The 22,393-nt window shown below is 41.0% G+C and overlaps 1 protein-coding gene and 1 long non-coding RNA gene across 4 annotated transcripts in view; one reads left to right on the plus strand and one right to left on the minus strand.

Moving 5' to 3' along the window:
• STIM2 (stromal interaction molecule 2) overlaps positions 1–17,823 on the minus strand; it is a 151,780-nt gene extending 133,957 nt beyond the window's left edge. For 2 of the 3 annotated variants that reach the window (XM_042936730.1, XM_042936729.1), the window contains exon 1: positions 17,138–17,740. In XM_042936730.1, coding sequence (XP_042792664.1) covers positions 17,138–17,543 — 406 coding nt within the window. In that variant the 5' untranslated portion in view covers positions 17,544–17,740. Of the gene's footprint in view, positions 1–17,137; positions 17,741–17,801 lie in introns of those variants that run through there. The other variant, XM_042936733.1, reaches the window with a different exon arrangement.
• Positions 17,824–17,876: 53 nt separating this feature from the next.
• On the plus strand, positions 17,877–21,750 carry LOC122218528. The gene is made up of 4 exons (XR_006201993.1): positions 17,877–17,958; positions 20,187–20,444; positions 20,728–20,857; positions 21,134–21,750. It is a non-coding gene; the product is annotated as an uncharacterized LOC122218528 (long non-coding RNA).
• The last annotated feature ends 643 nt before the right edge of the window (positions 21,751–22,393 follow it).

Raw genomic sequence — 22,393 nt, forward strand, 5'->3', positions numbered from 1 at the left:
CGGTCCGGGAGTTCGAGCCCCGCGTCAGGCTCTGGGCTGATGGCTCAGAGCCTGGAGCCTGTTTCCGATTCTGTGTCTCCCTCTCTCTCTGTCCCTCCCCCGTTCATGCTCTGTCTCTCTCTGTCCCAAAAATAAATAAACGTTGAAAAAAAAAATTAAAAAAAAAAAAAAAAATAGATCCCATAAAGAAATAGTATATAGCCTATGGCAAAAACAACATAGCACTAGGAGTTAATAGAGCTGGGTTCCAGTTCTAGGTCTATTATACTGCACTGAGGTTGATTTTAAAAGACAAATATTTATATATGCTTTGTAGAAGACTTAAAGAGATTTATCATGACTTATATAACATATTATAAATAAGTAAAAAGAATAATAGGTAAAAAACAACGTGGCTCTCAGTTTCAATTACAAGAGTGTGGAAACCAGTGAACACTGGGATCAGCAGCAATCACAAAATGAGGACATTGCCAATTTGTTCAAATATCACATACTGTATACACCAAAACTATTATTGCATGACAAATGACTAGAACACTAAGAGTGAAATCATAAGAGCAGAGACTTGTTTAGTTTTCTATTTCTCCAGCACCTAAAAAGTATCTAGCAGTAGGCATTCAAAGATTTGTTGAATAAATATACTCCCAAACTAAGTAGCACAATGTAATCTCACTGACCATGCCTAAAACGGACTCTACTACTCTTAATTTCACGTTAACCAGCACTTTTTAAGCGTTTTTAAATGTCTATGAGATTACAAACTGAATAAAATTCCAGACTTTTTAATAGTCACATCATTTTAATTTCCCTAAACTCTTTCAAAAAGATGTAAAATTATAAACTAAAGAGGACTTCATGACTCAAGCCAACTGAGTAATATATTAATCATAACTACTTAGTTTATGTAAGTGAAAAACTGAAAGTTGATCCTATAACATTTTTCCACTAAAAGTTATTAGCAGTCACAAATACAGATATGCTACACTTTTTTTCCAAGAATATTAAACACATAAAATTTTTCAAATAGCAACAAAAAACATCTTAGATAAGGACAGATGTCGGTGATTAGATCATACCATGCTCCAGACTACCCATATTATCGTAAAGTGCTGAACACACTAGACACAAAGTTCTATCTGTAAACCATTAATCACTGTACAGATGTAAGGCATCATCAACTACAACAGATTACAACCAAAAACAAACCTTCAAGTTGAAAAGTATTTAGAAGGCTATGGGACAACCTCCATGAGAAAGAAGATATTGTTACAGAGAACCTCAAATGGGTAAAAAAGAAAGAACCACTGTAATACAACATAAGTAGACAGATATTGCCAGTTAGAATTGCAATACAAAGGGTATAAACAATCTGTTAAGAAAATTCCAAGGTGGAAGAAGTCATGCCTCACTGAAGATAACTTTGGAAAGACTTTATGACAAAAGAAATACGGAGAGCAGGAACCATGTCAATCTTTTCCCACCACTGTATCCACAACTCATACAACAGTGCACTGAACATAGAACACTCTCAATACAGATTTACTGACTGAACAAATATCTGGAATGGACCTTGAGAGATGGGAGATGACACTCTACTTTGAGAGAAACATGCAAGCAAGGGACTAAGGGAGACAATGAGGTGTATTCAAAGAACAAGGGGTAGTCTAATTTTGCTGGAGTATATTTATGACATACAAAAGATAATCAAGGAGTTTGTGCCCACTCTGAACTTGAATAGAAAAATGGGGGAAAGATCAAATGCAACTCCAAGAAATTGTGTTTGATTGATTAGAAAAACAGTGGCACCATTAAAAGAAATACAAAGTTAAAAAAAAAAAAAAAAAAGAGGGGAGAGGGAATCAGGTAAAGAAAATATTTACTGAGCATTTTACTCCTCATTAAGCATTTCAAATCCACTATTTTAATCTTCACAACAATCCTGTGAGGTACTTACATTCCCGGTTTACAAATGAGGCAAAAGAGATCACGATAGTTCCCCAAAACTCACAAAGCAAATTAGTTAATCTGTCATTCCCTCCCTTCTCCTTTCCTAAGAGAACCTCCATTTTGTTCAAATATATAGGGTACTAATGTGCTCAGGAAAGTGGGCCACTCCCCCAGTCCTAGGAGAATGAAACACGATTGTTCTAAAAAGGGAAATCCTTGTCTACTAACCCAGACTTGACATAGGAGACACGAGAAGAAACATTTTGAGGGCTTCTGGGAAAGACTTTCCTACTTGCATTAGCATTGTGGAGGTCACTAGGGACCCAGAAGTCACCAATCTAAGAGCTGTCACTGATTCTTCCCTTTGTCTCACTGCTGTTTCCCAATCCATCAGCAAGCCAAATCAATTCTAACTCCACAATACCTTGTTAACCCCTCCTCTTCTCCTACCATCCTAGTCCAAGCCATTAGTAATTCTCAACTAGACTACTAATAACTACTTTCCTATGCAATCTCCTTTTGGTGACTCTTGCTCCCAACAATTCATCCCCCAAACAGCAGCCAAATAAATCCTTTAAATGTAAATTACGGAGCAACTGAAACACTTGTGCTCTGATGGTGGGGCTGTAAAATGGGATAACCACCATGGAAAACAGTATGAGGTTCCTCAAAAGACAAAAAATAGAATTACCATATGACCCAGCAATCCCATATTGAATCCCATTTTGAATATATATATACAAAAGACTTGAAAGCACAGTCTCAAAGAGCTATTTGCACACCCACGTTCACAGCAACACTACTCACAACAGCCAAAAGGTAGGAGCAACCCCAGTGTCCACTGACAGACAAACGGATATAAAAAATGTGGCACATACACGCAATGGAGTATCATTTAGCCTTGAAGAAGGAAGGAAATCTTGCCATATGCTACAACATGGATGAACACTGAGGACATTAAAGCTAAGTCAAAGCTAGTCACGATAAAATAAAGACTATATGATTCTACTTACACTGAGGTATCTAAAGGAGTCAAATTCATAGAAACCGAAAGCAGAATGAAGGTCCCAGAGACTGTGAGGAACTACTGTTTGATGGTGTGAAAAGACAGACTCCACTTTAAAGCTGCAGCTTCCACTTTCCTTTCTAATTAATGAACTCAAACTCAGCCAGAAGGGGCAAGTGTTTCCAGCAGTTGCTAGTAAAATACAACAGAACAACTGACATTCGGACCATAAAACTGCTGGTATGAACTTCATGAAGACAGAACTGTTAACTAATGCATACCAAGAATAGTTTCATTTGATAGCACCAATAAAGTAGTCGATTAGAGAATAATCAAAAGCAGTTCAACCGGTTAGCACCAATGAACATTTTCGTCCGTTCTTCTATATCTAAGTGATGTAATTACCTTCTTCTTTCTCATAAAAACCCCTTGCTTTCCCCCACATGAGCAGGACACTTCTCCAGCTGCTATGTGAATCTGCGCTCCCTAAATTACCAATTCTATGGCCCCAAATAAAAGTTCTTTGTTTCTTCTTCAGTTTGCCTCCTTTTCCTGATTGAAATTTAACGGAGTTTCAGTTTTGCAAGATTAAAAACTTCTGGAGATCTGTTTCACAACACTGTGGATATACTTAACACTACTGAATTTGCACACTTTAAAATGGTTAAGGGGCACCTGGGTGGCTCTGTCCATTAAGCATCCAATTATCCATTTCAGCTCAGGTCATCGTCTCACCTGGATCGAGCCCCGCATATGTCTCTGTGCTGACATCGAGGGGCCTACCTGGGATTCTCTCTCTCCCTCTGCCCTTCCCCAGCTTACACACACATGCTCTCAAAACAAATAAATACAACTTTTTAAAAAATGGTTAAAATGGTAAATTTTGTGTTACATGTCTTTTCCATAATAATTCCAGGGCAAAAAAACCACTAACAAACCTCCCCTCAAAAAAGGAATTATAAACTACTCTCCTTAAAGTGCTTCAACTGCTTCCTATCACCCACTGAATAAACCCCAAACATGGTCTATGAGGCTCTGTATCATCTGGCCCTTCCCACTGGGACAGCCAGATCAAACACTCCTCTCCCTCTTCCTCAAGATGCTCAGTCAAAATGATACTTTTGCTTCTTCAAATAATTCAAATTCTTTCTTGCCTCCTGGTCTTTGTCCATGCTACTACCATTTCGTGGAATGCTATTACCCGACTCTTCACAGATTTGGCTCCTGACCCTTCAGATGTCCCCTTAAATGTCACCTTCTCAGAAGCCCTTCCTAACCAGCCTACCTAAATTAGTAGGTGTCCCCACACCATCCACATTATTTTCTATCTTGGGCCTCTTTTGTTCCTTGATAGCATTTCTCACAAGTTAAAAACATTTTTTTTTTTCCTATACTCCCAAATGAAATGCAAGCTTCATGGGGACCTTAAAGATTTTATCTGATATTTCAACTGCAGAATACTTTAAATCTTTTAATCTTACAAAAAGGTAAAAAAAAATCATTTAAGCCAATGACACAATTTTTTAAAAATCCCACAGTACTCCTCAATCTCAATCTCCATAGTTACATACATACATACATTCAAAGCTCAGATCATTAATGGTTATTTAGATCATAGATGTGACTCAAACTATGTCTTCAAATTTTTTAATGCAACATAAAACATCTTAACAATACTCAATATATCACAGCACATTTCTACAACTATCCTACATCTTTATCTATAGGTTAAAAGAAAAAAAAGCCAACAACTGAATACTCAGATCTGCCAGACTCTGTTCTAAGCACTTTACACAGATTAACTCATGTAATCGCCAAATCATTTTAGAGATAAGGACATTTAGGCACTGTAATATTGTAATTTATAAGAAATGTATGTATTTGGTCACGGAGATGACCAAAATAAAAATTCATACATGTTTGGTCTTTGTCCACAGTTTCCAAACTTGGCTCACAGTTCCCAAAACCCATGGAACTTCCTGATGGATAAGAGCAAAGAGAGCATCTTTTATATTTGGGCTCTTGTTTCCTGTTCTGAAAAAGCTTCAGAGCTATAAAGGTGAAAGGAGTGACTTATTATTCATAACAAACCCTTCCCACTACAACTGGGCTTAGGTTACTGAAGGCGAATTTTGCAAAGCACCTAAAGGATGGGGGCTAGCTGCCAGAGGAACCATATACTGCTCGAATGTAGATCTGGAACTTTCAGTCCCACCCTGATTTCTAAGGAGGAGGGAGGGGTTGGTTGAATCAATCACCAATGGCCACTGAGTTCATCAATCATACCTATATAATGAAAACCCAATGTCTCCATAAAAACCCAAAAGGGGGTTCAGGCAGCTTCCACTCTGGGGAAACAGAACGCTTCCATGTGCCATTATCCAGAGCCCCAAACTCCAGGAGGACAAAAGCTCCTCTGTTTGAGATTTTGTCCTAGGCATCTCATCTGGCTGCTGATCTGTACCTTTTAACATTCTTTGTAATAAATTAGTAATCTAGTAAGTAAATGGGTTTCCTGAGTTCTGTGAGCCACTCTAGCAAACTAAATGAACCCAAATACGGGGTCATGGGAACCTCTGATTTACAGGTCAATCAGAAACATAGGTAACAACCTGGGCTTGTGACTGGCTTCTGAAGTGGAGAGTAGTCTTGTGGGACTGAGACTTCTAACCTGTGGAATCTGATTCTATCTGCACGTAGATAGTGTCAGAATTGCAACGAATTCTCAGACACATGCTGGTGTCTGAGAACTGCTTGTTGGTATGGGCGAGTCTCCCCACACACATTGGAATTGGGTCCAGGAACCCTTTTTAGGCATGAATAGATTAAATCACCTACCGCGAATTACAAAACCACTGTCAGACTGGGACCACCCAAGAAATCCTGCTCTAGTCTAGAGGCCATGCTCCTAATCTCACTGTACAAAACTGGGAGCAGACTTGTGACCCAGGTAAAAGTTCAAGATATGAAATGTTATGCTTCTTAAAAATGACACTCCATCCTTACAGCATATTCATTAAAACAAACCACAAATAGGAATTACCCACTTAATGAGGATACCAATTTTTTCTAATTTCTAGAAATTATATATCTTAAATTAGTATTTTTTAAGATTTCAGAATACTAAATGCAAAATTTTAAGAAATAAAAAGCTGGCTATTTACCAAAAATGAATGAAAAATAAACTCATAATGTTCTTTAGACAATAAAGCCCAAGAATTTAAAATTAATCAGAATGTTTAATTCTGCTGTATCATCAGCCTCATTTCCTAATTCCCCTCCAATCATACACTGTGCTTTATCATACAGATCTTTGGCACTGGAGGATTTTTAAGATATAAACTATTTGAGACCACTCCTAAATCTCCATTATATGTAGTAATCTATGGGGGTGATAATAACCTCACCAGGATTCTAAAGGATTAAATAAGATAAAATACAAAAATGCCGGGCATAAACATGAATCCCACATGGAAATATGGATGGCGGTACACTACAGGCAGGAGGACCGTTGCATTTTAGGTATTTGGTAATTCACAATCTCCATGTAACATTCTCAAATGGCAATGTCTATAATAAATGTCATTCCCTACTCAGCTTCCTCCTCTCACACTGCTATACTTTTCCCTATGTGACAAATTCTCACGCATTCCCAGTGAGTTATCTACTGTGGAAAAAAAAAATCTTCATTAATAGCCCACCTCTCCACATCAAAATGAGTAACTCCATCTCTGTAATTCTATTAAATATAGCCCTTATGCCCTTATACTCTTGTTACAATGTATTATCACCCTTTAAAAGGGGTATCTCCTCCTAGAACACATGGCAAGGTCAACAACATATTAATCTTTTCTTTTTTTTTAACGTCTATTTAATTTTGAGAGAGAGACAGAGTGTGAGCAGGGGAGGGGCAGAGAGAGAAGAGAGGGAGACACAGAATCTGAAGCAGGCTCCAGGCTCTGAGCTGTCAGCACACAGCCCGATGTGGGGCTCGAACTCACGAGCCATGAAATCATGACCTGAGCCCAAGTCAGATGCTTAAATGACTGAGGCATCCAGACGCCCCAACAACTTATTACTCTTAAAATTCAAAACACCAACCTTGGTGACTGGAACATTACAGTAACTGAAGTATCTTGTTTGTTTGTTTGCTTGTTAGTGAAGCATAAAATACCAAAGAGCAAACAAAAAAGAACTATATTTATTTACATCACACCTTGTTCCAAAGAAGGAAGAAGGCTTATTTTCAATCCTGCAAATGTGTAACAAAAAACTTCTAAGAAATATTCTAATGATATTTTTAGTAAATGCAGTAATGCTACTAGATAAGCTACCACAGCAGTTTCCTTTTAAAAAACAAATACAATATTAATACTTTTTTTTTTTAGATTATGCAATCTACTCTTGGGCAATTTTCAAGTTTACATTGTTCTTGCAATGATAAAAATGGTCCTGATCTCATGGTTGGTGAGATCAGGCATCTTTATATCCCCAGTTCCTTGCATCGTATCTGGCATAAAACAGTCACTTAATTATGTTAAAAGCTTTATGTGTACACACACACACACACACACACACACACACACAGATTCACCATAGTCTGACTTTCTGATTTTATACTTCTTTTAAGGATCTATTTCAATAGACCTAGAACCAAAGACTGGATGCACATCACAGGAGATGTTTTAAAAAGCAAATTCATAAAATAGCAGAGTACCTATACCCATAGATGAACAAATATTTAAAGCAGATTTTTTTTTTAATTTGGTATACAGAAATACAGAAGAAAGAAATATCAAAGATTAACAGTTTGAATGTGTGTGACAAAGCAGAAAGAATTGCTGAAGATGAAAGTAGGGAACCAGGAAAAATTACATACTTATCATACATGGAAAAGTCAGAGGATTATTGTTGGAAAATAGGAATAAAGGAGGATTAAGACTATTTACTCAGCATCAGATTTTCTTTTTAATGTTTATTTATTTTGAGAGGGAGAAAGAGTGCAAGCAGGAAGGGGCAGAGAGAGAGAGGGAGAGAATCCCAAGCAGGCTCCATGCTGTCAGCACAGAGCCAGATGTGGGGCTTGATCCCACCAACCATGAGATCAGGACCTGAGCCAAAATCAAGAGTCAAATGTTCAACTGACTGAGCCACCCAGATGCCCCTCAACACCAGATATTTTTACAAAGGGACGAAAATACCTGCACAATAACATGGGTCTGTGAAATGTCCTGTATGGTAAATAGCAGATAAAAATTTCCAGTAAGGGTTTAAAAAACCTTTTTAACTTACTGAGAATCATTTAACAAACAACTACAAATCATTTTCATTACCCAAGGGGTTTGTGATAAGGTTGTTTGGTATTTCTTTTAATGTTTATTTACTTGTTCTGAGAGAAAGAAAAAGTATGAATGGGGGAGGGGCAGAGGGAGAGAGGGAGGGAGGGAGGGAGGGAGGGAGGGAGGGAGGGAGAGGGGGAGAGAGGGGGAGAGAGGGAGGGAGGGGGAGGGAGGGAGGGAGGGGGAGGGAGAGAGAGGGAGAGAGAGGGAGGGAGGAAAAGAGAGAGAGAGAGAGAGAGAGAGAGAGAGAGAGAGAGAGAGAATCCCAAGCAGGCTCAGTGCTGTCAGCACAGATCTCAGGAACTGTGAGTTCATGACCTGAGCCAAAATCAAGAGTCAGACTCTTAACTGACTAAGCCACCCAGGTACCCTGGGTTGTTCAGTATTTTTAAATCACACAAATCAGACTCACTCCAATTATTTTTACAATTAAAAACCCAGTATTTAATTCAATAAAGTCATTTTTGAAGTGTTTCAGTTCCACATAATGGCAAGTTCAGGAAGAACAAAGAAAGGGGTAGAGAAAGTGAGAACCACCAGAGGGAAAATAAGTTAAACAGAGGCCAAGAGCCATAAGCAAATTCATTTTGCAAGAAACACTGGGACAGATACAGGTGCTTGGGTGCTGAGATGAATGTTAGTCCAGCTGACTACTCTGTGGTTCTGGGGTGAGGGGAATTACCACCAGGTAAAGAAAACACTAAATGGTTACTATTTAACACTCTACAACTAATCTTAGCCTTTATCCCAAGTTGTTTCACTTTAAACTATATGACTAAGGAAGCCTAGCAGAAAGGAAATTACTCTCAGGACTGCAGCCACCATGGTTGTACAGTATCACCTAAAGAGCCAAATGAAATAAAGCCAAGTCAAATCAATCATTGGCTTGGGGTTTCCTATCCCCAATTTAGAACTTTCCTAGTAATGAAGTTCTCTGAGAAGGAAATGTTCAGCTAGATGAGAGGAACACAAGATTGAGGACAGAGACAGGAGAGAACCACCCTTAAAATTAGCAACAGTAAAACCAGTGAAGGAAAACAGTTACTGAAGGTAGGGTTAGAAAGTGTCAAGAAGGACGGAGTTATCTAATATCTACTAACATAAAGACCTAGAAGGATAAGGAAATGAAGAAATAATTTAGATTTGGCATTTGAAATCATCACCTAAGGATCAAGCTTAAAATTCAGATGCAAAATTCAAAAGTTAATTTTGAAACAATATGCCAGTACTCCAAGATACTGCTATTTACAGATGGTTGGGGTGGGGAAGTTCAATTTTGATGCAATATAGTATTAAGTCAATCTGAAAACGGTTATCCTTTATTAAAGAACAAACGTGCACTTTAAAATATGGAGTACTAAAAAGCCATATATAAACAACTTTGTAAATCATCATATGAGTCCAATCACATATAAAAATAATTTTTATTTTAACTAGGCACATTTGAAATAAAGGCACTATACAACACTGTTTCACCTCTTGCATATTTTCAAGGACTTGCAGCAATTTAAGTCATTCTACAAACACTAGGGTGTTTAAAAGTCAAAGGCAATTTTTTAGGGCGCCTGGATAGCTCAGTCAGTTAAGCGTCTGACTCTTGATTTTCGGCTCAGGTCATGATCTCACAGTCGTGAGATCGAGCCCTGAATCAGACTTCACAGTGAGTGTGGACCCAGCTTGAGATTCTCTCTCTCCTTGCTCTCTGTCCCTCCTCCCCCAAAATAAATAAACATTAAAAAAGAAAAAAAGTAAAAGGTAATTTTTTTGTTTCTTAGACTTCTTCTAGATTCCTTCCTAACAATAAAGCAAATTTTTACAAAATTTTCTCTAAACACCTCATAACCATAACTTCATGATTTAAGCTCTCAAAACCTTTACTTCAATGCAGCTTCCTAACTGACCTCTTCATTCGGCTCTATTATCTCCTCACTTCCGTCTGCCTGGACTCCACTTTCTCAAACAGAGATCATGTCAGTCTCATGTTGAAAAACCACTGCTTCCTAACCCGACCAGAAAACAGATTTACTCCTCTTAAGCTTACGAACAAAACACGCAAAGATCAAAATACCTTTTTAAACCTTTGGTTTTACCTTAATATTTAAATCTGCATTCTCCATAACATGTGCATGTTGGGTACTGTTAAATGTTAGTCACTAATGATTAAACACTGAAAGTTTGTTTTCCGTTTAAACAATCTAGTAAAACCAGTAATGCTAAGCAAATGTATAATTTCAGGGGCGCCTGGGTGACTCGGTCAGTTAAGCCTCCAACTTCGGCTCAGGTCATGATCTCATGTTTCATGAGGTCGAGCCCCACATAGGGCTCTGTGCTGACAGCTCGGATCCTGGAGTCTGCTTCAGATTCTGCGTCTCCCTCTCTCTCTGCCCCTCCCCTGCTTGTGCTCTTTCTCTCTCTCTCAAAAATAAAATAAAATTACATTTAAAAAAAACTTCTAATAAAAAAAGAAAACATATAATTTCCCATACTCCTGAACTGGTTGAGTACCACAGTTTTAAACGTGCTGGCATTTCAATACAAAGGGTATAAACTAAGGAATATTAAAGCCCTTGATAATTTGGCCCAAATCTTCTTTGTCTTTGCATTTCCCACTACTGTACATACACCCTATGCTGAACTCCAAATAAAACTATTAATTTAATCCTGGGGTGCCTGGGTGGCTCAGTCGGTTAAGTGTCTGACTTCGGCTCAGGTCATGATCTCACAGTCCGTGAGTTCAAGCCCCGCGTCGGGTTCTGTGCTCACAGCTCAGAGCCTGGAGCCTGTTTCAGATTCTGTGTCTCCCTCTCTCTCTGACTCTCCCCCGTTCGTGCTCTGTCTCTCTCTGTCTCAATAAATAAACGTTTAAAAAAAAAAAAAAAACTATTAATTTAATCCTTATTCTTACATATGCCTTCTTCCAGAAAGCTCTTTCACTCATCACCACAAGAAGTCGCTATCAAGGTCCCACTCAAACTCTACCCTCCTACTTTCCCTAACATTTTACAGTCTGTTATGGTACTAATCACAGTCTCTCATTATTATATTTAGTTGTGTGTATAAGAATGCATATAACATACCAGTTAAGAATCAAAGCTTTGAAAGCAACGAAACTCAGGTCAATCTCTGACTCTGCTATTTATTAAATATAACTTTGGGCAAGTTACTTAAGATCATCCTCCAAAGGTTTCCTCATCTTTTATATGAAGACTGTAGCAGGTTATCTCCAACAGGATTAACCTCAGAATCAAAAATAGTGATGTATATAAATCACTGAGCCCAATACTGACAACTAGTAACAGTTTAGTAAACATATCTATTATTCCCAATAGGCACAACTCATTGTCCTACTCTTGTTTGTATTCTTTCCCATTCCTATTATGCGGTATTCTGCATGTGCTTAATAAGTGCTTGGCTGGGGCGCCTGGGTGGCTCAGTCGGTTAAGAGTCCGACTTCGGCTCAGGTCATGATCTCACGGTTCGTGGGTTCGAGCCCCGCGTCAGGCTCTGTGCTGACAGCTCAGAGCCTGGAGCCTGTTTCAGATTCTGTGTCTCCTTCTCTCTGTGACCCTCCCCCGTTCACGCTCTGTCTCTCTCGGTCTCAAAAATAAATAAACGTTAAAAAAAAAAATTAAAAAAAAAAAATAAGTGCTTGGCTGATAAAATCTGATAGATCTTAATAACATAAGGTCCAAATTCCAGTGAATATCAAAAATGGCTTACTAATCATACCATTAACTGTTTAACATTAGCTTAACCAGTTTATACTTTAGCTACCATATACATAGATACAGATCTCCAACCTCCATTTTAAAGTATTCTACACTGCATTGCCAATATCCAAAATGCTTGATAATAGTTACTCAGAAGTCTAAATTAATCTAAAAACTTCAGCATGTATCCAACCACCAAGAAAACCCTTAGCAAATTAAAGAATTCCTATGTGGATACTCCTATTGCTAAAGCTACGCCAAATCCCAAACCCATTTTTCCAATTGGTCCTCTAAGTTACCCCGAGGCAGGGGATTCCCTCAAGAGCCCAATCAGGTCTGCCGTGGTATTCTCAAGAAAAGTACAAGGGATGCAATATTTCCAGACCAGTAAGATTACTAATTCTTAAATGTTCAGAATAGACTATATCAAAAAACAAATGAGTAGATTCTTTAATCCTATAGTTAGCTAGAGAACAAAACAAAAACAAAAAGAAAAGAAAGGAAAAGAAGAAAGGAAAACCCCTACAGCAAGGCCAAAGACTGATAAAGAAAAGGACTAGTAATGAGAACTACCTGGGAAGGCAAAAGAGAATGCAAATATAGCAGAAGACCCAGTCATCCAAAGACGGCTTCATAAGCTAAATATAAGCTAAATTCGGAAAGAGCAATTTCACAAAAAGAGGAACAATATTTTCTAGTACTATGTAAACTACACTGTAAGTTTAACCACTGTCACAATATAAACATTAGCACTATAAATTCATTGTAAAGAATACTCCTCAAAGCAACATGTACATAACTATACTCAAGCCAATACCAATAAAAAAAAAAAAAAGAAAGAAAAAAATAAAAAGGTGACATTTGCTACGTAAATGTTAGGCATTCAAGGTGAGATACTTAAAAGTGAACCTTAAGATTTTACAATGATAATCATATTTATGTAAAGTATTTTCATCTAAATTAACGAAAGCCCCACTACATAGATGTGTTTAACACTGAGTAAAGTGGCGCTTTCTAAATCGTATTCCTTCAAATTAAGAATACTTTAAGTTTTCACTGAAATTTTAATACTTCCAAGAAACATTTTAAAATGTGTTTTACATTCCTAATAACATACCAAGCTAGTGACAAGTATTATAGTTAAGTAAACCTTTATACAGGCACTAAAGAAAGTGGCATTAACTCATCTTTAGAAAACGACAGAAACAAATATTTCCGAAACTAAAATTTGTTTTAAAAAATTCTGAAACTGGGGCGCCTGAGTGGCTCAGTCGGGTAAGCGTCCGACTTCAGCTCAGGTCATGATCTTGCAGTTTGTGAGTTCCAGCCCCGCAACAGGCTCTGTGCTGACAGCTCAGAGCCTGGAGCCTGCTTTGGATTCTGTGCCTCGCTCTCTCTCTACCCCTCCCCTGCTCACACTATGTCTCTCTCTGTCTCAAAAAATAAACAAAACATTAAAAAAAATTTTTTTTAATTCTGAAACAAGTAACTACATATAAGAAAATATGTTTTAAATGTGTCAATTACAGTTGACCCTTAAGCTCTGTCGGTTTAAACTTTGTGGATCCACTTATATACAGATTTTTTTTATAAATACAGTACAGCATTGTAAATGTATTTTCTCTTATGATTTTATTAATTACACTTTCTTTTCTCTAACTTACTTTAAGAATCAGTACATAATACAAAACATGAAATATGTGTTAATTGTTTACATTAGGCTTCCAGTCAACAGTAGGCTTTAGTAGCTAAGTTTTGGAGGAGTCAAAAATTATACTAGGATTTGTAACTGTAGACATCAGCACTCCTAACCCTGCTGCTCAAGGGTCAACTGAATTCTGTATATTTTGCCAGAATAAAAAACTGTGTTCCATATACATATATATGTGTGTGTGTGTAAATATATACATATATGTAAATATATGTACATACGTGTGTGCATGTATGTATACACACACACACACACATATATACATGACACATTTGAGTGTATTTCTTGCCTTTCATAAACTATTTGTCAGAGACCATATCCAGATGAGATCAATTATTCTCTCTACTGGGATCAAGTCATTGATTCTAAATGTGTTACGCAAAAAAGAAAAAAAATGTTTTGAATTATTAAAGCACTGCCTTAGATGGTAATCAACAAACTCTTAGTCACCAAGCCCTAACCTGCTTTAAATTTCAATCACTTACAAAGCAAGGGCCCTATATCCCCATATATAACCTTTATTTCACAATAGTATAAATATTGGTTTCACCTCATCCAAACCAAATTTTTGCAAAATCCTGAAAATGTTATATAGAAAAGAAAAATAGAAACGGATATTCATTATGATGGTAAGTCTGTTTATTTTGATGATTTCTCAGTCTCTGTAAGAACACTTGCTTGCCCAAAACGAAATATGCAATAGATGACTTAAAGGTAATTTATTCTTAGGATATACTAAACCTCAAAAATAAAACTGAGAGGGAAACATCAGTGGAAAAGAATGCTTTCTACGTTTTATTAGTAAGAGGCAAACTCTTACAACGTCCCTAAAGAACCAAACTGTAGCGGAAAAGAGAAGATGTGATTTGGACTGTCATTTTCAGAGCTATTAAGAAAACTCACAGTTAAATGACAATTTTAATACAGAGCCAGAGAACAATTCTTCTCTCAGAATTCTTTCAAGAATTGTCCACTTTCAAAATTCACATGTAGCTACGTTTTATTACTAATGCTCTCTACCCCTTTTCTCTCCATTAACACTACCCAGAATGTAGTTAACAGTAATTAAGTACAGGCTATGATTCTACTTCCTAAAGTGTACATCAGCAACAATCTATTATGTTCTGGGTCTAGCACAACATTTACAAGTGGAAACCATAAATGAAAGTGTTATTCATATAATCAGAAGAACAGGAAGGAGCCCTATAGAGAGCATATACGTAGTTCAGAGAAATTTTCAATGTGCTCCAACTTTATTACAGACTTCCAATTTACCACTTCCCAGATACCAGTGCTACTGACTGTATTTAAATAAACTAATGACCACAATTTAACTTGCACATTGTGTAGTCTGATTATTTTAAACTTTAAATGGAAATGTTTAACTTGTTAAAAATCAATACTCCAACAAAGGAAAAGAACATTAAAAATAAACTCCATAATTAATACTATTTTTGTAAACTTATTTTAAAGCACCACAGCACAAACTCATTGTGTGATACGCCAGACTTTTTATCCAATAAGAATCACCTTTCCTTTTTCACAATGCCATAAACAACTCAGAGAAATTTAAATCTTCAAAAAGGATTATAAACAGCTAAATAAAATAAAATTCCATCTGCAGTAATTTCCTTGATATAATCTACATTATACTTTATGTATGATATAATTATACATTATACTGTCACTGGTTAAAAAATACTAAATTTTCTGAATTATATGCCCTTCTACCAATTACATATTGATAAAAACATTAGCCAATTATTTATTAAACAAACCCTTCTGCTCAAGAAACCAAGCATCACACTGCTATACCTTCTAGAAGCCCCAATATTTCTGCTCCCTCCCTTACTGCATGAGGCATTAAACCTTCAGAGTCAGTTTTATCTCCCTACTTTCTTTAACCTTCACGATTATAGTTTTATCTGGCTACTTTCCTAATAATCACTGTTCTTCATTTTTATCTGCCACATCTGTATCTCGAGAATGAAGACTATTCAAGCCTCAGATTATTCCAAATATCCTCCCAAACCATATCACGGTCCTAATACTGAGTATTCTGTAATCATTTTCTCCAAATTACCCAGTGATAGGTTTGAGGTTTCCAGTTTCCTTTAGAGGAGCTTGCTAGGTCTCAGGGTAAAGCAAGTTAAATATTCTGCTCATTATGTTGCATACAACTACAAAGCACTTAACAGAGCTTACCAACACCCTCCTCTCTAAAATAGCAAACACCCTGTCATAGAACGCAGAGAATAGCTGCTTTGCTCCAAAGAATATAGCTCTTGAGCACTTCTCAGAGCAGCTGTTAGTAACTTTCAGACGCCTGCTGGACTATCACTTTGGTTAAATTAATGATGGGTCATCTTGTTCCACTTTACTTTTTCCTTTTTAGTCTTGCATTCAATGCAGAAAAGCTACGGATTACTTTTAAAAATAAAGTACAATAAATAAACAAACAAGCAAACAAACATTACTTCAGCTCCACTACTTTTCCAAAAGAAATCATTTCAAGATCCCTACATCATTACCTAAGCCATGCAGACCGCTTATACATGCCACTGGAAAGCTTTAAAAGGATCCTATTTTCTACCTATCCTTACCCAACATGTTCGCAAGTTTTCAGTAATTTCGAGAACGTTCTGTATTACAAAGGTGCTGATGCACTCAATCAGAACTGTTTTGCTCAAATACAAGCCCCGAATACCCTGCACTTGATAAATTTTAAGTATGTTTCTGGTTACCTGAAGAGCTTTCTGGTGGCACCCTTTGTCACCCAGTGATGCTCCCACCAGCAAATATTTCTCATCCTTTAAAACGTTCCTCCCACCCTTCAAAAAACACACATGAGACTTAGAGGTTTCCGCATACTAATACGGAACCACTCATACCACTAGGTATTATGGCTCTCAAAGAATCCTCTTTAGCAGCCTCCCCGGGGACACTATGCTCAGCGGGGCTTTGAACCTGTGAGACTCGCTGCCAGCTGCCTTTGCAAAAGCAGCACCGTAGGCCGACTCAATACCGCATTGCTGCTGCCGACTTTTTCTAGCAGCTTAAAAAAAAAAAATTGAGCCCAGTACCCTGCAGACCCTGCTGGCTCTTCTGCAGCACGGAAGAGAGACCGCCGCATTGCTCAGCGTGGAACACCGGGGAACCCGACTGTAGGGCGGGGAAGCGAGTGCCGTCGAGAGGCTCTGTCGAGGGCGGGGTGCCGGCGGCGGCGGGGGGTGGGGGAAGGCGTCCGGACTGTAGGGGACCGCGACGAAGCAGCGGCCAAGGCGCGGGCGTCTGGGCGCCACGCTCTGCATCGCCCCGTGGCCGTCGAATAGCGGGGTCCCGGCAGGGGCCCCTCCCGGGGATGGGGGTCCCTCAGCAGCCGGACTCGCCCCGCCCGCCGCCCCCCACCCCCCCGGGCCCTCACCTGTCATGAGCGCCGGACTGTCGCCCGCCGCCGCAGCGGGAGAGGAGGCGGCTGCGGCGGCAGAGCCCGAGGCCCGCCGCCCGCCGAGGTGCCTGGACACCAGCTCGCATCCATCCGCCGCGCCGGCCACCAGCAGCCCAAGCACCAGTAGCGCAGCCCAATGCCACCGCCGCAGCCTGCCCGAGGCCGGGCCGGGCGTCGCGGCAGGATGAGGGCGCGGAGGAGCAGGGGGAAAGCGCAGCGGCGCTACGGCCGCCGGCCACTCGTCCGCTCTGCCAGGCGCTGCAGCCGCCGCCGGCGACTCCTCGGGCCGCCCCCGCCGCCTCGGACGCGAGCTCCTGCCGGGCGCCAGCCTGGTCCCCTCGGCACCGGCGGCCTCCGGAGCTCGGGTCCCGGCTGCGTTCATTGGTTCCGGTTATTTAAAAAAAAAAAAAAAAAAAAAAGGTGAGGGGCAGAAAGGTACGGCGTCTTCAGGCCGCGCGCGACACCCGCGCTCCTGCGGCGGCGAGACCGGGATCCGCTGCTCTGGCGCCTCTCAACACCAGCCCCAGCGCCCGCGCCACCGCCGCCGCGGCGCATCCCCCCGCCCTCTCCGGCCCGCGCCCGTCGTAGTACCACGCTCGGCCCCGACGCCTCCTCCCTCACACACTCGCACGCAGCATACCAATCCCCCGCCTCCTTCAGCCCCTCCACGGCGCAGGCGCGACGCTGCTGTACTGCGCCTGCGCGGCGCCACAGCCCCGCCTCCAGGGGCGTTCCCGGGAGGACCGGAGTGCGGCGGGGAGGCAGTTAACGCTTTCGCTGAGCAGCTTGATTTGAGGGTAGGAAGACGGGCATGCCCCCTCCCCCACTCACGGCCCCGCCCAGACAGGAGTAGGGGGGGGACCAAAGAGGCGGGACAAAGGAGTACTGACTTCCCAAATTGTTTGGGCGAGTTATAGGCATGTAGACGGCAACAAAAATAATTGCATGGGTCGAAAAAACCTTGTAATCAGAAACAGCGGCGTCTCTAGAATTTCAGTATAGGTGGGGCTTACAAGAAGCTAGCAATGTGGAAGTGGAGGTTAGCATAGCGTAGTGTTTTATTTACCTAAAGCGCTTGCTACAAGCCCATGTGCCAGGCAGTGCTCGAAAGGCTTTGCAAATTTACATATTGTAACTCTAAAAGTTATATAGTGGTATCGTTATCATCCCCATTGTACAAATGAGGCAACCCCAGCCCAGAGATGTTAAGTAACTTATCCCCAGGTCCCACAGCTGATAAATGGGAGACAGGGCCAGATTTAGCACCCCCGAATGGAAATACTGAAATGGATTTGCCGTTGTCCCTGACTTTCCTATGTTCAAACATTTCCTGAATCACCACCTCGCTACTCCCACCTCACTAACAAGGATTCTTTGCTGTTAGTTTAATAAGTTTACAGAACGGTTGTTCACACTTGGCTTTACCTACCTGAAACGAAGCAGAGCGCGCCTACACACACACACACACACACACCATTCTCTTTCCCAAGAGCAAAAAGTTGTTTAAAATTTTCAGGTACGGTTCTTAAGCATAAATGTCCTGTTTCGTATTGGGTTTTCATTGTTGGGTTAGGGCTTCGATTTTGGTTTTTATTGGTTGGTTTGTTTTCTTAAGTCAAAAAGATCCTCAAATTACACAATCTCCCAAAGAATTTCTTAGGCAATGTAGCCAATATAACCATGATTATCATTCACTGTGGAAGGGCAGATGCACACTTCAGAAAAGAATCAAGAATTTCTTTGAAGCTAATCAATCTATCAACAATTATTTCTTGACAGACTTCTTGGGAACATAGTGTTTTAGGTGGCAATTCTTCATAGGGCAACAGGGAGATTATATTTCCCCTGCTGAAAGGCACAGCAATCAAGTCACACATTTGCTGAGTGTCTACCAAAAGGAGAGAATTCTGCTGGAAGACTAGAAAAATATAAATAACAGTCTTGTTTTCTGCTCTCCAGAAGGCAACATTTCATTCATTCAATATTTACTGAATGCCTAGTATGTGCCAGGCAGGGTACTGAGTAGTTGGGATTCAGGAGGAATAAGAGACAGAAAAAAGTCTATTAAGTCAGTACTCAGGGATATAAGAAACAACACAGTCCCTGCCTGGGAAATCTTATGATCTTGCTTAGGAGATAAAATTTACACCCATTAAATAATTAGAGACTAATACAAGGTAGCACTTAATCAGTTGCTAAATTGGGTAGAGCAAGCTGTATTATAGCAATAATTGCAGTATAAAACCACAAACAAATTAACAAATCACCCACGCCAACCTTCTTTAAACAAAGATATGTGGGGGTTTCTTTCTTTCTTTTTCTTTCTTTCTCTGTCTTTCAAGTAGGCTCCACACCCTAGGACCTGGGGCTTGCTTGAACTCACCATCCAGAGATCAAGAGTTACATGCTCCAAAGACTGAACCAGCCAGGCACCCCTCCTTCCTTTCAAAGATAGATGTTGCCACTGAAAGGGCACTGGATTTGAGGTTATGATTAACTGTTTATGCCTCTCACCACTGGAGCCAAAAAGGAGATAGGGAGATACCTGCCAACGCTGAAAAGACCTGTCTCAGGCCAGGGTTCAGCAATAAATCATCTCATATCATCTTTGTCAAGGGTTCTGAAGTTTCTGACTATTAGAGTGACCAGAATGCATCCTCTTGTGAAACAGAGGTATAGCGAGCGTCACTGTGCATCTAGCAAAAACCTAAGTGCAGAAAAGAGAAAATCCATTGCTTTGGAAGAGAAGCCAATCTGTAGAATTACATACAGATGCTTCTATTTGCAAGCCGAGCAGAAACACCAGGTTCCCGTTAAAACAATCACTTCCCTTTTATCTCAGACTTCCTGTCTCACCTCCAACCCTTTACCTTCCTTTTCCTTGCCTCCCACAAACTTTCTTCTTTCCTCTTGCCAAAGCACATTCAAAATCTACTTGGAAACAGACCTTTCTCCTTTCCGCCTGCCTGACTCCTGCAGCCCGGTTTTTAACGTCCAAACTTTTTGACTTTCCATTCATTTACAGAGTATCTTTACTGTCTAATTTTCACCCATTCTGACTTCAAGCATGTGATGGGGAGCACTGAGCTTTTTATCAGACAAACCTCGTGGAAACGGCAACTCCACCACTTTTCAGCTGTGTAACCCGTAGAAAAATTACTCTGGCCTCGGTTTTCGGAGGGGAAAATTAGGGACCATGTCATAATGCCAGCCCCACAGGACTGCTGGTGGCGGGAGAAGAGTGAAATAACAGGTCTGCCTTTGCGCGCTGCCTGGCACACAGGTACGTTTTCATCCCTCAGGGAGAACTGGCACCAGGCTCTGGGCGTGTGTTCTGAGCGTGTTCCTAATTTAGGATAAGCTCATCGCTCTTTGCCTGCGTGGTGGTTTGAGTTCATCTTCCGACAAAAAAAAAAAAAAAAAAAGCCTTAACTCCGTGGGGCGCGCCCAGCACAGACGCAAGATCCGTCCAGCCGGCCCCTCCCATCCCAGAAGCAAACCAGCCCTTCCCAAGAGTCGGGCTCCGTCCCCATCTCCTTCTTCTCCCCCTTCTCCCCGGCTGCCAGGACGGCCCACGACTCCCCACCCGCTCCAACCCGGAGAACCGGATCTCGTCCCGGGAGCGAAGCCAGAAGCGCGCCTGCGCCGCCAGGCAGCCTCGCGCATGCCCGCTGTCTCCCACCGCCTTTTCCCCAGGTGCGCGAGCTCTCAGGCTCCCGCGGTTCCGGGACGCCAGCGCGCCGAAGCTAGCTTGGCTTCCGGCTCCCACTCCGTGGGCGGTGCGTCCAGGCGGCTGGCTGCCAGGCGATGACGTCACCGCGCGGGCGGGCGCGGCAGGCTGTGGGTGGGCGTGGAGCGGGAGCTGGGGTGGAGGTAGGGGCGTGGGGAATTCCGGTGCGCGGTAACTGAGAGGGGCTTCCTCCTGCGCCCTGCCCGCCCACGGAGCTTCTCCAGCACGCCTTTCCCCAACAGAGCGACTTGCGAGTTAGATTTCTTGGCTTGACTCCGCGACCCTGGAATATTGGCGGCTGACGGAGCATCATCCGAGACCCCGCTTCTTTTGCAAATTACAGTTAAGCCCCTCGGACAAATGCAAAGAACTTCCTTTGGTGGAAGCCCTGTTGCGCACCAACCAACTTTCTGTTTTCCCACTAACTCCCCACCCAGGCTTGCAAGGGAATTCAGGTCCTGAGACCTTTAGAAATATCTCTAAGGTGGTAACTACGTATATGGTGGCCCCAGGATCCAAAGAGTGAAGCCTCTGCATATAAATATGGTTTTCTAATTGTTGAATGAATTAAAGCCACATACTAAGAAGAAAAGTGACATCGTGGAATAACTCATTTGCCAGATTCTTTCTCCCTAAAGCCAATAAGGCATGGAAGAGCCCTCAACCAACTAAGTGAAGTTGGTAAACTTCCTCACTGCATCTTTCTTGGCACATGGAGGAAGAAAGTCTTTTAAAAGGTATCTTGCATCCGGAGGCCAAAACCAAAAACTCTTTTAAGAATTTCGGCATATTAACATAGTTTTTAAAAAGCCACCCAGGGGCGCCTGGGTGGCTCAGTCGGTTGGGCGTCCGACTTCGGCTCAGGTCACGATCTCGCAGTCCGTGAGTTCGAGCCCCGCCTCAGGCTCTGGGCTGATGGCTCAGAGCCTGGAGCCTGCTTCCGATTCTGTGTCTCCCTCTCTCTCTGCCCCTCCCCCGTTCATGCTCTGTCTCTCTCTGTCTCAAAAATAAATAAAAACATTAAAAAAAAAATTAAAAAAAAAAATAAAAAGCCACCCAACAGAGCAAAAGCAAGTCAGTTTTGCCAAAGTTTATCAGTGGGCTTATGGAGTCATTTCTATTATTAAAAAGGGTGTTTGCTCTGTTACTGCTTAATCTGGTCCATGAATACTATCGATCACATAATATCTGTTACGACCTAAAAAAGAGGAATCAAACTGTGAAGAAGACAAAAGTAGAGATGTTCATAACCGAAAATGATGAGAAAATGAGCACCATGTCATTTGCACACAGAGGAGTCCTTGGACGGTAATGATAATTCTGAAGATGAAAGGCAAATTATGCAACAGGTAAAACATGATATGCCTACACTCTTGACAGCAAGAGACTAGAAAAGTGATTGATGGGATGGAAAAACTTTTGAGTATGCTTCTAAGTTCAGATGCCTACTGACCTAATCTTAAATCACACTAAGACCAACTGTTTGTTCTAGAACGAAAGCT

The sequence above is a fragment of the Panthera leo genome, chromosome B1, assembly GCF_018350215.1.
Source record: "Panthera leo isolate Ple1 chromosome B1, P.leo_Ple1_pat1.1, whole genome shotgun sequence".
In the NCBI taxonomy this organism is placed as follows: domain Eukaryota; kingdom Metazoa; phylum Chordata; class Mammalia; order Carnivora; family Felidae; genus Panthera; species Panthera leo.